This window comes from Eubalaena glacialis, chromosome 5 (genome assembly GCF_028564815.1).
Source record: "Eubalaena glacialis isolate mEubGla1 chromosome 5, mEubGla1.1.hap2.+ XY, whole genome shotgun sequence".
Lineage (NCBI taxonomy): Eukaryota > Metazoa > Chordata > Mammalia > Artiodactyla > Balaenidae > Eubalaena > Eubalaena glacialis.
In genome coordinates, this window is record NC_083720.1 from 115,201,923 (window position 1) to 115,218,047 (window position 16,125).

General features: G+C 41.5%; 1 protein-coding gene across 4 annotated transcripts in view; it reads left to right on the forward strand.

Moving 5' to 3' along the window:
* Window positions 1-448: 448 nt before the first annotated feature.
* GATB (glutamyl-tRNA amidotransferase subunit B) overlaps window positions 449-16,125 on the forward strand; it is a 91,503-nt gene continuing 75,826 nt past the window's right edge. For all 4 annotated transcript variants that reach the window (XR_009701130.1, XR_009701131.1, XM_061192539.1 and 1 more), the window contains exons 1-2: window positions 449-663; window positions 2,662-2,812. Coding sequence is in view for 2 of the 4 variants with exons in the window: in XM_061192539.1 (XP_061048522.1) it covers window positions 488-663; window positions 2,662-2,812 (327 nt within the window). In the remaining 2 variants the exon portion in view is untranslated. The remainder of the gene's footprint in view (window positions 664-2,661; window positions 2,813-16,125) is intronic.

A 16,125-nucleotide genomic window follows, 5' to 3' on the forward strand; every position in this document is an offset into this window, starting at 1 on the left:
CATGCAAATAGGTATTTGTTGCATTAATGCACAAATTGGTGTGTGAAGTGGAAAAGGAAACAGAAAAAATTTACTGAGTGGGTTTGGGGTTCACGAAGCCTTCGCGGAGATGTCAAGGTCATTTACTTCAGCTCGAAAGGTTAACTGGGCTATAAAATCCTGGCCAGGTTTCTCCGCTTCGGATCTCTGGCACCACCTGCTCTCTCTCAAACTCACACACGTGCTCACAGCTACAAAGCTCTCCAACTCCCCACTAGGAGGAGTCACACCTTCCGACCCAGAACTCCTCCCACCCTCTCCCCTATTTCTCATTCCCTCCCCTCCCCTCCCCGCCCGGTTCCGGAAGCCTTCGAGTCGCAGTGCCCCCTGGGAATAGTAGTCTTCCGGTCCGAGCCTAGAGCGGTTTATCCCTTTCCAGAACTACGCTTCCCAGAGAGCATTGCGGCAGAGGGAGGCTGTATCACCTGACCAGGACTCTGGAGAGGCAATGGCGACCCCCATGTTCCGCTGGTGCTGTCCCGGAAGGCGTTGGGTTTTCGCCAGGATTGGCGGCGGTTCTCGCCACGGAAGAGGGGTTCCAACTGGGTCCACGTCCGGCGGGAAGAGGGGACAGAGCTCAGTGGCTCAGCAGCCCCTCATCACGGCCCAGAAACCGAGGAAAGGGTATACTATTTCATACCATTACTCCCCGCTTAAGCGTGAGGTGGAATTGCGTGACTGGAGAGATGATGGCCACTACAGCCCGGCCTTCAATCTAGACGTTTTGGTGGGCGGGAGGTGCTGGGCTATAAGTTGCAGCGCTGAAACCTAAATGAAAGCACGAAACTGGCCCTCTATCAGCCCCGCCCCCACACATAAACCGCTGTCTTAAGGTAGACAGACATATTTGGGTAATTAGCGAGTGTAAAATAGCACGTGTTTTCCTGAGTCGAAAGCTGCACAGACAGAAGAGTGGATTCAGTCACCTTAGCTAATAGCGCCAGTACTGGGGTCGGTGACAGTAGAAGATGAATCTTATTTACCTGACATTTATTTAGCGCTGTTACAAGCCAGCAGTGTTGTAAAGGTAAAAAAGAGCCTTTACCTACAAGCTCTGGTTGGTGGTGGCTTAATGTTATTAGTCAGAAAACACCACCTATCTGTGGAGGCATTTCATTTTGAACATGTGTGTCTAGACCTAGGAGAATGCAGCCAATACAAGAGATCTTCCCTCGGGTTATGTAGAAAGTGTTGCTTATTTTGCTCAATATCCACTGAACAGCTGTTTATATTTCACTATATGAGACCTAAATAGTTTCTTTTTAAGTACAGAAATATAAGGCATGTGTCTAATATTCAGTTTTTCTTTTGAGATAGTTAGGTTGCTGTTATTTTTGCTTTTCTGTTGGAGGAGCAGAGGGAAAATGTCCAGAAACACTGTTTCTATTCCTTTCATAAATTAGGTTGTCTCACTGTGAATGGAAAGTATTTTTTTTCTCTCATGTAATGAAACTGCAAAAATACATTGAATAAGGTTTTAGTGAATGCAAATTTCTGATGAGTTCTTCATTTAATTCCTCTCAATTACAGGTTGTGCTTCCCAACTTTAAAAAGAAGGAATTCATCAATACTACAGATATAGAACTTCATGTGTTGAAATGACTGAAACAAAACCAAATACATGTAAACAAAAATTTTGATAATATAGAAAATTGCTTGGGGGAAGAGCAGGATAGGAACAGTCAGACTATGGAGAGAGTAGGTGTACACCAGGTGATCTGCAGATTGCCCAGGATACATGGGTTTAATAATAACCCATGGAATAAGCACACTTATAAGAACCTGGAGAGACCTCTGTATGGAATGTTCATACAGACCCAATAGAGTAGGAGTGGCCAGATAAGAGATGATTGTAGCATTTAGGTTGCATTATTGCAGCTTCATAGGTTTGGTAGCAATCAAGTATAAAACAAGCAAAGGAACCTGACACTAGATCTTTGGAATTTAAAGTGATCTGGGGAACCAGAAAAAAAAAAAGCCACTTGCAATGGTTTAATGTTTCCCTTTGCACAAAATTCCCAGGAAGGGTGTCATTTAGTGGTGATCTATTATATCTTTGTCACTCTGGTTACTTTACTTGCAAACCATTGTTAGAAAATGAATTCCAAACATGACTGAGAATTTCCCTTCCTTTTTAATAATGAGATGTGCAACTATTTACCATTATTTCTCTAGTAATAAAATCCTGATGTTTATGTTAATTCTAAAAACGTTCACAAGATCAGCTTTCTTCATTTACTGAGCGATTAATTGACAAAGCACAGTTAATTTAGAAAATGCTGCTTTTCATTAAAGTCAGCCAAGCAGTCACCACCTGATACCCATTTCTAAATTGTTTTCAGATGCCAAATTGTTCTTTTCTGTTACCTTCTTGTTTGCACAGTGAACTCTCCTTATGCCATGTTGTAAATGAATTTTGCTTTGCCGGTCCTGTAGGTGTTCATTTTGCATTGCTTTTGATTTAGTCACCAATACAATATGACACATTTTTTAAAGTAGGATATAAAATTTTAATAAGTTAAAAACACAAATAGGAAATTAACATTTGTGGTTTCAGCTCTTAGAAATTCATGCATGGTGACAGATCTAAGAACTTCTTAACCATTATGTCTTCCTCTTTAGTGAACGTGAATGGGCAGCTGTGGTAGGTTTGGAGATTCATGCCCAGATTGCCTCCAACTCCAAACTCTTCTCTGGATCTCAAGTCGACTTTGCAGCACCTCCCAATTCTTTGGTATCTTTTTTTGATGCATCTCTGCCTGGAACTTTGCCGGTAAGGTTTTTATTGTATGCTGTTTTCATTACACAATGTTCATGTTTTATCGAACATAACTCTTAGGAAATACTTGTTTAGGGAGCTTTGCATGAAGTGGGTTGGACTAAATGTTTTCCAAAGACTCATCTCTGTAGTTCTGTTTCTAAGTCTAAATGTCATCTGTTTGTTCATGTATTCATTCACTCATCTCACACACAATTTAGATTGTCTACTCAGTACCAGAGTGTCCGGTCTGTGCTATGAACTGAAACAGAAAGATGAGCGACGATCCTTGCCTTTGAGGAGTTCAGACTAGCTGGGGAGATGTGTCTTATGCACAGAGTACTGTGTCACTGCTCCTGTGGAGGTCATATGCGGAGTATGGTTTTGGAACCCCACGCAGGGACTTACCGAATTCAGTAAGAGAAGGACTGTTGTGAGCAATTGGGGAAGAGATAGGGTTGGTTAAGGAGGGGTTGTTGGAAGAGCAACAACCTTCTGAGCTAACTGAGAAGGCAGGCGGGAGTCAGGCAGATACATGGAGGAGGGGGAGGAGGGGGAGTCTCGTCAAAGGAAGCAGCATATGTCACGTGATATTACAGTATAAGGTCAATAATGATTGTGGTTTTAGAAAATTAAGAACTGGTCAGTAATGGAGAAAAAAGTCAACCACAGTATGCTTTGCGTTAACTACTCATTTATCTTCATTTTCACTGAAACTGGCAATGACTGGGTCCAGTGTACTTATTCATCAGCAAGATTTTTCGCATATATTTTCACATAGGTGGTTGAAGTTTTGAAGGAAAGGATGGAAGGAACAATGTGAATATTTGGTCTAATACATGGCTCATAGTCTGTCTGGGACACATAGTATCAACTGGGTGTGGGTTTCCTGCCCTCCTTGCAGGGAATGTGTAAGTGGTGGTGATGCAGACAGGGAGAGGTTTCCTGAGTGAGTTCCACACTTTCTAACATTTAAGTACAAGTGAAAACTGGTTGAACTGCGCACTGGCAGGCGTGCAGAGGCAGAGGTTTTCTTTTCCCAGAGTCACTGCCATGGAAGGTCATGGACAGTGCCTCCAAAGTACCTGCTGCACCCAAGGTTTTGGTTATACTGGGGCAGTGTCTCTGTCTTGGAACTTTTTCCTTACTTGTGCTTTTTGTCATGGAGGACTCCTATTCCTGTAAACCATGTTTAGGGTCACCTTTGACTTGCTGTTGGGTCTTTCTGGGAGAAGACAAGTATAGGAGTGTCTGTCCCTCCCTTCCTCCCTCCCTCTGCCCTAGAGTATCTATTGATGGAGAGATTGTTTTTGTTTGAAAAGAGACAATTTTCCTGTTATAAATGTACGAATTCTTTTTGGGGCAGAGACTCAGATATAGTAGAAATAAAGTAATATCTATTCAGACAAGTGAATGGAAAGCAATTCATCACAACACCTCTTCTTTCTTCCTTCTGAGCTCAAAACATTTTTTTTCCACATGGTGGTTGGTTCATTATCAAGAGACTAGACGTAACTGCTGAGTTCTTTCTAGGTTTCTCCAGCTGGGAATATAGTATCTAGCAAGGTATTCATTATAGTTCACATTGAAAACATCTATTTGCAGATAGACATGTTTTCTATAGATAGGCTCTTTACTTGTGGCTAACTGTGGTCAAATATTAGAGACAATTCAAAATAACTAAATGTCAACATGCTTTGAAGACATCTTGTTATGCCCCCAAAGAAGAAGATACTTGCCCAGTGATAGGCATATCAACATGACGGTGAAGTCATTTGGGACATTGGAGCATTGAGAGCTTGGCTTACATTCATTAAATGACAATCAAAAGCTAGAAATCCAGTTTTGCTCGAGCTGGGATTTGTTTTTCCTCTTCAGAGCCTACCACACTCATTGTTTGAGCAGCCTAATGGGTTATTCTTGCAACAGAGCTAATCTGCCTCTTTTTCAGAAATATTTCTGTCTTTGAAAGACCTATGTTAGTGTGTGACCCAAATTATACCAAAACTACCAGAATAAAACGTTGTCATTCCCACAGCCCTTCAAAACCCAGTGATGTACCTAGATAGAGATTTTAAATATACTGAAACATTTAGACAGTTGGCCTTCTCTAAGCCTGTGGAGATGGTGTATTGATGCTGTGATATTCTGACTCTGCATTTGGTTATTTTTATACAAAAAATGGTGACCATTTGTCAGATACACTGATAAGAAGATAGAAATAGGCAGCCAAAAGAACTTAGGTTATAGTGTCAAGTCTTTTTCTGTAGACCAGATTCATTTGCTCTGCTGGCCCATTAAAGAGAAAATATGATAAAGTGTGTCTTTCTGTAGGTATTAGATTCTTCCCCCTCTCTTGATTGTGTCTTTATTCATTTGCTCAACTGACATTTATTGGATGCCTCCCATGCACTAGCCATTGTAGAAGTTCTAATGATATAGGTTTGAAGAAGGTAAAAGATCGCTGTGGGTCTTGTCCTCACGGAGCTTGGACAATTAAGTGGGCAATTGCAGTACTTTTCAAAGAACATGCTGGTAGTGGAAATACAGTGTGCTCTAGGAGGGGCGTTCAACACAGATATAGGGAATTTGCAAAATTAGGCCAAAGAAAAGTGAATGGGATGTACAAAGACCAGAAGAAAAACAGGGCATGGCTTGCTCTAGGAACTGAAAGAAGTTCCGTGCGTTGTAGCATAGAACTGGAATATGGTGTGGCAAGAGGTGAGGCCGGCGTGGAAAGCATAGTCTGTACCATACAAGCCCTGCTAAGGAGTGTGCATCCCATTGCAAAGAGGTAAGAAGATGTAAGGCGAGTACCCGGACAAAGACTCCAAGGGACGGAGTATTTTGAGGAGTGAGTACACGGTATCTAACTTACTGAGATTCAAGTAAGGTGAGGACTAGGCAGTGGTCATTGGATCTATTAAGGGGGATATCCTTTACAAGAAGCGTTTCCGTGATGGGGTTAGAGGGGAGGTGGCAGAAGGTTGAAGAACTCGGGGATGTTGAGGAAGAGATGAGAGAGTGTGGGCAACTATTTCAAGAAGTTTGGCTTGGAAGGAAAAGAGAATGCAGTAGAGAATTCCCTGGCAGTCCAGTGGTTAGGACTCCGCGCTCTCACTGCCAAAGGCCTGGGTTCAACCCCTGGTGAGGGAACTAAGATCTCGCATGCTGCAGGGCGCGGCCAAAAAATAAATAAATAAAGAGAGTCAGTTTTAAAAAAAAAAGCCTCATTTTCCTTAATGTTGGAGAAACTTAAGATTGTTTCAGTGCTGATGAGTTATAGTCAACAGTAAGGTATCGTCCACTTAAAAATATGTTAAGAGGGTAGATCTCATGTTAAGTGTTCTTACTGCAATAAAATAAAATTTAAAATAATTTTAATGCTGATGAGAAGGAGCCAATGAGGGGGCAGTTAAAGAGGCTTTTGATTAATGTGGCAAATTGAACGTATACATGTTAATCTGTCCTTGCCTCCTACCCCAAAAAAACCCCACTGAAATGACAGTGAAAGAATTCAAAGTTATAAACCTATGAGAGAGTGGGAGAGTAGACCAGAGTGCATGAGAGACGGTAGATGGAGGAGGGCCTGACTTGGCAGAACGAAGTTAAATGTAACCCAGGAAAGGGCCAGAAAGCCTGCAGAAAGAGACAGTAGTCAGAAATGAGATGGTGTGCCCTGTGCAACCCCAGAAAGGGTCCAGATGTGAGATCAACAGGTATTGTGGAGGGCCAGAGGGAGGTGAAGACAAAGGGATTAATTCGGAGTCTGGATACAGAGCAGTTAGACCTGAGGTCCTCTCCTGCCCCTTGGTAGCTGCCCTACCTCCATAGGAATCTATAGTTTGGGGAGAAATTCAGCTTGTGACAAACTCCCCTTAGAGACCCCAGGCAGAGCAAGAGGTACTGGTGTCAGACAGTGTCTGTACTCTGAACCCCAGGGCCTGCCTGATCCTTTCCCTGCCCCGTTTGAGGAGCTCAAGTGAACTGGTAGGGCCATCTCTTCTCTTTCCCACCTCCCACAAGCAGGAATCCACAGGAACGTGACAGAACTTGACATTTAGGGGGATCTCAATTAAAAAAGCTACCTGGCCACCTCACTGATTGTCCTAGAATGAAGGCCACCAATCAGCAAGCCCTGGATATTTACATAGAATGCTTAATCAGCATTTTAGTACCTTACTTTAAAATATAAATTGGGAGTTCCCTGGTGGCGCAGTGGTTGAGAATCCACCTGCCAGTGCAGGGGACACGGGTTTGATCCCTGATCTGGGAAGATCCCACATGCCGCGAAACAACTAAGCCTGTGCACCACAACTACTGAGCCTGCGCTCTAGAGCCTGTGAGCCACAGATACTGAGCCTGTGCTCTAGAGCCTGTGAGCCACAACTACTGAAGCCCGCGTGCCTAGAGCCCATGCTCCGCAACAAGAGAAGCCACCACAATGAGAAGCCCACATACCGCAACGAAGAGTAGCCCTCGCTCGCTGCAACTAGAGAAAGGCTGCGTGCAGCAGTGAAGACCCAACGCAGCCAAAAATAAATAAATAAAAAGTAAATAAATTTCCTAAAAAAAAAAAAGATCATTTCAAGAGGTAAATTTAAAAAATATATGTGTGTGTATGTATGTATGTGTGTTTGTGTGTGTGTGTGTGTGTGTGTGTGTGTGTGTATATATATATATATATATATATATATATATATATAAATTGACAGCCAAATATCACCAGACATTTGAAGAAATTCTCCAATGTAGTGGACAGAGCCCAAAATAAAAAGAAAACAAAAAAATAAGAGGCAACAGATAATGCACAGGGTAAAAGAATTCTTTAAAAATTAAAAGCTTTTATAAATATCCTTAGATAAGAGAAGGTAGCTGCATCCTTGAAACAAGAACATGATACCACTGTTTAAAAATAAACAATCAGGGACTTCCCTGGTGGTCCAGTGGTAAAGACTCTGCCTTGCAGTGCAGGGGACGCGGGTTTGATCCCTGGTCCGGGAACTAAGATCCCACATGCCGCGGAGCAACTAAGCGCACGTGTCTCAACTACTGAGCTCGTGAGCCTCAACTAGAGCCCACGTGCCACCAACTACAGTGCCTACGCGCTCTGGAGGCTGCGCACCACAACTAGAGAAGAGAAAACCCACACGCCACAATGAAGAGCCTGTGCGCCGCAACGAAAGATCCCACTTGCCTCAACAAAGACGAGCCTGACTACACAGCATTACAGCTACACTTGAATCTCAGAATGTCAGGGTGCCCTCCCGCTCTATTTTTCTAAGTTAAAGTTATGATTGGAAAGTAATTGGCATATGAAATGTTTTCATCTCACCTGAGATGTATAGAGTAGTATTTTTTCTGAGGATCACTCTTACCTCTTTTAATCTTGATGGCGTTACCCGGCCTACTTCCCTGTTGCCATCACTCAGGAGAGGAGACCAGGGTGGGGCCTGGGCAAGGACTCAGATGCCGAATGCCTTGGGAACCATGATTTTGATTATTTTGCTGTTATGAAACAGCTATATGATTTTTTTTTTGTACTAATGTGAAGTTTTTCCTCCAAATGCTTCTTTTCCATCCTAGAGAGAAGCCGGCCCCAGAACGGTGAATAGTGTAGTGTAGTTGTGAGATTTCCCCTGTAGTTTTTCTCTCCGTGGACTTGAACCAAACGCTGCTGCCACATCAGCCTTTAAAGCACAGGCTCATGTGGGGCATCCTCCCCAGAGGGTCTCATCACTTAGGGGAAGAGTTTGTATATTTTTTCGGTTGGCTTTTCTTTACCAGTTTCTGGCTTTTATTCTCAATATATTTTTGCTGAACTTGTTTCACAAATTAAAAAAAAAACAAAGATCCCATGTGTCACAACTAAGACCTGACCCAACGCAGACAGAAATAAATAAAATAAATAAATAAATAATAAATAAATCTTTAAAAAAAATTAAAAAATAAACAATCATAACAAAAGCTCTTAGAAATTAAAATTAGGATGGAAAAAAAAAAATCCAGAAGAGTCAGAAGATAAAATCAAGAAAATCTTCCAGAAAGTGTAACACACACGCAATCGGACAATCGGGGAAAAAATAAGAAAATTAGAGAATCAATCCAGGGTGTCCAACCTCTGATTAACAGGAGTTCCAGAAGAGAGAAGAGAGGAAGTAGACAAGAGGAAACTATCAAACAAATGGCACAGATTAATTTCCCAGAACTGAAGGACATGAGTCTGCAAGTCAAAAGGGCCTGCCAGTGACCCAGTGAAAGGAATAAAAATAGCCTCCCATGCAGAGCTGTCATCATGAAGTGTAGAATTGGAACACCAGGGATAAAGATAAGATACTAGAACTTACAGAGAAGGAAAGTCACACGCAAAGGACTGGGAATCAGAAAGGCATCGGACTTCTCAAATCAGCACTTAAAACTAGAAGATAATGGAATAGTGCCTTTAAATATTGTAGGGGAAAAAAAAAAATCATCCTAACCTAGAATTCTGTATCCAGCACTATAAATCAAGTGGAGCAGTAGAATAATGATATTTCAGACAGGCAGATTCTCAAAAAATTGTCCTTCCATTAAATGGGAACCTGCTGAATTCATGGAGAGGCTTCAGATTGCTGGCTGTGTAGCAGTGGGAGAGGAGGAGATGGCTCCAGAACAGAGAGTTTTCGAGAAAAAAAGGAAGGTGGGGAGGGAAGAGCAGGTATCTAATGCTTGTGTAAATAAGAGATTTTACATAGAAACTGGAGTCTTTTTATTTTATTGAAGTATAGTTGATTTACAATGTTGTGTTAGTTTCTACTGTACAGCAAAGTGACTCAGTTATACATATATGTGCATTCTTTTTCATATTCTTTTTCATTATGGTTTGTCGGAGGATATTGAATATAGTCCCCTGTGCTGTCCCATAGGACCTTGTTTATCCATTCTATATATATTAGTTTGCCTCTGCTAACCCCAAACTCCCAGTCCATCCCTCCCCCACCACACCCCGCCTTGGCAACCACAAGTCTGTTCTCTGTGTCTATGAGTCTGAGAAACCAGAGTCTTTGAGAATAATAAGGAATAGGCAATAAGAAAATAAAGCAAATGATAAAATGAAAGACCTATTGACTCCAGGAAGAAACAAAACATTCAAGAAAGGACATGTAATCGGTGTGTACTTTACAGCTCAGCGGAGAGACATATTTACATAATAATAATAGAAACACCAACCACTCATGTAAAAAAAACGGTGATATAATTGGGATATTGGCAAGTAAAAGAACTAAATTCTTATCTACCATAATCAGAAGTCATGTCCTAAATTGATAAAGTAAGAAAAAAGTAATGTAGGAATATGCGTTAGGAATATTTTTGGCCACAGATTAAGGGGAGCCTCTTTTTCCTTTTCAGGCCCTAAGTCGATTGATTGGTTTTTGTTTTTGGTTTTGTTTTTTTAATTGGCTGTTATTATTTCTTTTAGCTTTTAATTTTTTTTAATAAGGTAATGAGTGAAAGATTTAGAGCTCCCAAGAGACAAATTATTAGGCAAAAGGTTTTTCAACAAAGTTTTAAAAGTTTTTATATAAAGATAATATTAAGTAATAGTCAGATATCACCTCTGCTGGTTTCTCAGCCTTCTGTTGGTGACATTTCTCTCTTTTTTGTTCCCAAAGTTCGAACAGTGACAGCATCCCACCTATTCCCACACCTGTAACTCCCACCCTTACCCTACTCTTAGGAGGAAAGTCTCATCCACATTCTAGATCCTTTACAGCCAAGTTCAGGCATGTGGCAGGAGTCCCTGCTTCCCCATGGGTGGAATGACTTACCTACCTACCAACCTGACTTTTCCACTTTAATGTCATTCAAGTCATCATGGGCTTACACTTAGGGGCAGCTTATGTTGTTCTTGAATAGAAATGTGATAAAGTAACAAGCACGGGTAAATTCTATGGTACAGAATAAAACATAAAAGTATTGCAAAATATCTCACCTTGTAACTGATATACATTATCTCTTGGGAATGGCATGGGCCTAGTCTGGTGGCTCCATATTCCAAAAACAAGAACATTGGGTCATTGGGGCAGTTTGTCAAGTCTGTCTTTTCCCCAGATTAAGGAAGGATTGTTACATGGCAAATGGCCAATAGCCTCGGCCAGAAAGTGATGGATTTTCCAAAGGTCCCCTGGCACAGCATATTATTTAAAAATAGGAAGATAAATACCAGACATGACAACTCAAAGATCTGAAGGTGGTTCAGGACTAGCGGCAGAGGGTGGCGGGAACTGCTGCTTTTTGTTGTAAATTATTTCTAAATACGTGCCTCTAATATTTTGTTAAACAATCAAAAGTTAGGTTTAAAGGAGTGACATATAGGGGAGAGGAAATTATTGATAGAATCAGGTTCCTGAGAAATCTGGAGCTGTCCCTGGAGCACAGGGAGAAAGACAGCTCTCCCACTGGAACCTCAGGGAAGGGGTGCCCCTCCAACCACAGCTAAAGGCAACTTTTGGGGTTGGGTTGTGGAAGGTTGAGGAGGCTCCCATCTGATTTTTCCTTCTCTAGCAAACACTGTTTCTTGCATCTCACTCTCCTCCTGGGTGCTCTTTCCTGCCTCTATTAGTGTGTCTTGAGTTCTGGGTCTGTGGGTGACCCACTCTCTCAGCTTTTCTGGCCTCCAGTCCCTTCTGTTTCTCCCTGGCTCTTGAATGACAGTATAGAATCCCAAGCTGACAGTTCTGTCCCCTCAGCACTTGGAAGACATGATTCCGTTGTCCTCAGGCATCTGTTACTGCCGACGAGAAGTCTGCATCCTTTGTAGGATATCTGTGTTTCCTCTCTGATAGCTTTGGCCAGGATACGTCCAGGTATGGATTTGTTTCTATTTATCCTGCTCAGTACTCAGTGAGATATCTCCACTTAAAGACTCACCCCTGGACTGTGGCGGCGTCTCTGGAAGGAATTCATGGTGACTGTGTTAGCGCCCATTGGGCTCTACTGAACAGACAGTTTCTCTGTTCATTTATTGGCCCCCAGCTGTCACACCGCTTGGATGGTGCCGCCCTTCAAGCCCCACACCCATGCCAGGAACAGGGCCAGGGGCTCTAGGTGGGTGGCCTCCTCCATATCAACTCCTCAATTGGTGGCACAAGATTTTCTGGCTGGACCAGGATTTTGTGGCTCCCGGCTCCCTGCCCCCAGTGGAATGCCAGCCTTGACTTCTGTGCCATAGGTGCTTGAAATCGCCAACAACTGGTGTCTCTTCAGTGTGGTTAACAATGCTGATGGTAGTAAAGTCAACTAACATTTACTGAGTGCTTTCTTTGTGTGTGTGTGGTCATTTTAACCTCATAAACTTTATGAGGCAGTTCCTGTCATTATCCCAATTAGAAAGTAAGTGGACAAGCTAGATTCAAACCCCGTAGTCTGGCTTCCAAGTTCATACTCTTAACCCCTTTGCTGTTCTGTCTCCTGCAGTTATACCCCTGGGTGATGTGGGCCCCAGGAGATTTCCTTTCTTTTGAGCTTGGCTGTGTGTATTTATAAATTTATATGTGTATGTAAATGTCTGTGTGTGAAGACATAATACTTGATCTCATCCCCATGTACCCCCCACCTCAGCATGTCTGCACCACCAGCTCTGTATCACTTAGGCTGCTGTCTTTACCGGTGGTTACAACCTCCCGCCTCCATTCTGATTAGTGACCCTTCTTCTGAATGTTTCTTAGGACTACAGGCACTTTATCTTCTTATTTTACCTTTAGTTTTAGAATTATGTGGAATCCCATCATAAATCTTCAGACTGAAAAGGTTACTCAGCCTATTTTCCTGCTGGTAGGCAGGATTACAGCTAAACCAAGGACAACATTCTTTGTTTTTATTAGCAGGCATTCAGCTTCGCTCATTACTTTGACCTAATAAGACCCCTTACTCTGATACAGAATCTCCCTTAATTTATTAAATCATTATTTGTCTGTAGAATTATAGACAGAATCTTAGGTTAGTTGCTTCGAGTCAGTTATTTCCTATTTATCAATGTCATTCCAACTCTCTACTTGTAATATTTTGTATGTGAGATGCGAAATGGGAAGAAAAATAGGAAAGGAAATATATTTGTTTGATAAAACGTCTTGAGATATACAAGTCTATTTGTTCATAATTTACAAATGTTTCCAGTAATGGCGAGATTTCAGCAAGGCATCAAGTCTGTTTGAAATTTATGCCTGTGCAGACCCCCCCCCCACCCCACACACACACACTCACACATACTCTCAAAGTGCTTGCTCCCTCCTGGTGTTGATCCCTGTGTAGGAGGAAGCAAAGCGAAGAGAACGTTGTTGCTTTGCTGATGCCGGCTGGTGGGAGGCTCGTCAGTCTGTGGCCATGAGATACCTGCTGCTGCTGATCAGGCTGTGCCACATTCCATTAATGAGAAACTAGTACCTCTAACATGTTAATAAACAATACTGGTCGATTTCATTTCAAAAAAAATATTAAAGAAACTAGTAATTCTGCTCTTGTTTTACTTGTTTGAAAGCGTTTATCTGTACATAACACAGAACTGCCTAGTAACTATGACTGCCTCTTGCTCCTAGAACTGGGGAAAGGGCGATAGAAGCTCTTTTCCCCACGCGTATGCAAGAATGTTCTCCGCTTTTCTCAGGATCAGCCTGTCTGAAAAAGCATTGGGAGTTTTTCATGTCAAAGATATTTTAGATTGGCCCTGGTAGCTATGGCATGAAAACTGGAACTGAGATATTGTTTACCCATTTTACAAAACTTTTCTTTTATTCACAAGAGTGTTACTAATGTTAGCAAGCAGAAGGGGAATGAAGAGGGAGGAATATCTGATGTGAATAAATCTAAAGTGATGCCTGCCCTCTGGGAACTAACAAACAATGCAGTTACCATGTTTTATGTTGGAGATTTCTTCTTGAATGTGTATGCAAATCGCTCTGAAAGGGATCCTGCCCCTTTAAGAAAAGATAATGTGAATGCTTACGTAAAGTACTTTGAGATTAATTTATTTTTAAAATTTCTTAACAGCAGATTTATTTAAAGCTGGGTAAATCTGCAATATTCTAGCTCTCAGAACATAGCAGATATTGGTAATAAGTTTTGTTTTGAAGGACCTAATAGATTTAGAAATACTTAATAGTTCTAGAGAGCATTAGGCTGAAGCGCTCTTCTAACCCTTAATTCTAAATGTAATTATAAACATTTTTTAACTCAAGACTTCTAAACAAAATAGAAATTCAAGAAAACAGCATTCAGGAAAAGTGTTTAAATGCATACATTTATAATCAGATCTGTATTTGCCTCTCTGCCCATTCACACTTAAATGATGGTTAGTTATTTGACTAAGAAGACAAAATGTGACAGTTTTCTATTAAAATGTTTTTCCACTTCAGTGATTTGCTTTAATGTAACCTGTAGAATTTATAATTACACTGTGTTCTCAGACGCTAATCTTGCTGTTGTCTGAGCCACTGTTATACTTTTTCCTCATCCCTCTGTAGAGTGGGGTGTTCCAGGGGTGCAGTGTTCTGCCCCGTGACCCTTGCTTCTACAAAAGAGGTGTGTCTGCGAGCTCACGCACACAAACGTGGAGAGGCTCCCTTTCAGCTCTTAAACTCTCTGATGGTCCAGACTTGCACTCTGACGTCATTAACTGGATTTCCCCCGTGGACTCGGCTGACTCATGACCATCATGGACCTTCATGTCCAGTAGACAGCGTGACCTCCCCTCCCTTCGGGGAAGCATTTAACTCCTTCCTGCCTCGGATCTTTTTCCAGCGTTCGGTGGGTTCTTGAAAGCCTCCCTCTTCAGGACCATTCTCCCTTCCCCCACCCTTCTGCCATTCTCACATGCAGTATTCCCCACAGTGAAATCTAATACTAGTGCTTCTACGTTGTATCAATATGTATTTCACAGTTGACTGACCATCCTTTATGTATGTTGTTTATGGGGATTTCTGTGTTTGATTGTAAGGTTCTAAAAAACAGCTCATAGATCATACTCAGGCCACTTGACAGTACCTTGCACAGAACATGTATGTATAACACCCGTAGTAAATATTTCTCTATATAATTGCAGATACTTATGAGCACATACATGAGTCCACATGAAAGAATTTTCCAGGTATCTAAAACCCTTTTGATATGTTTTAACTTCTTTATAGGAATCTTTCTAAAATGCGTTTTCTACTTTTCTCCTTTTAAATCGGGTATGTTGAACATAAGCTAACCTTTTCTTGATTGCTCAAGGTTATCAGCAATATGTTGTAATATAATGGTGCCTTCAAGGTCTACTGAGGTGTGTAAAATTATCTGATCCTACAGGAAATGGCTAAAGATAGCCATTCTTTTTAGGTTTCATATTACAGTCTTTGTTATTGCAGTCATCTACCCCTCAACTCCTTCGTTAAGCTACTGTCAGTATATTTGATTCTAGGAACCACTTCTTGCTCATTTTTCACTTCTCAATTATTACTTCTGGTCTGCTCCAGCCCAGAAAGCCAGATGATTGCATTTCTTAATGTAAGTAAGAACAGGCTCTGAGTAGAGACCTGTCCTACAAAATAAAGTACATGAATGGTATGAAGCTAGTTAGCTTCTTGACATTGTAAACAGTGTGAGAATAGAGTAGGAGGAGATCCTGGAAGTCATTCAACTTAGTCCTTTTAACTTAGATGAGAGAACTGCTGTTGTGACTTGCCTGGCCGTCACTCAGTTACTTCATGTCCTAGTCAGATTAGAACTCATGTTTCTGACCTCAGTTTAATGCTCAGCCTCCAGTCTCTGTTCTACCATAATTGCTGGAAGTCTGATTTATGTAGGTGCTATTATTTTGTAGGTATGTGTATATTACAAAACATGGATACCATCAACTGGTGTATTTGTGGTAATGTTAATAGATGTATGTCCACATACTATGCACACACACAGGCATTGACTGTTCAGCATTGACGCTGATCATATGTGCTATTTATTAGTGTCCAGGAGGTGAGAGATCTAAATCTGGAGGGGAGAGAAAAGAGGAAAAGAGTGCTGCTTCCAAAGAAGAATGGGTGAAAGGAGATCTGACCTAATAAGCTACCAGTTCAGTGCCCCGGACACTGGATTTCTCCAGACCCCCAACTAAGAGAGCAGCCCTGACTATGGGCAGCTCCCAGCTATACATTTTACCATGCAAATAGTAGCCATAATGAAATATTCTTTTAGAATCTTTTATCGATGTTTCATTCTGGGAAATTTTCTCTACATTTTCTTCCAGTTCACTAATTCTCTCTTTGTTATATATGCTCTACTCTTTAACATACCCACTGAGTTGTTTTTTGTTTTTTGTT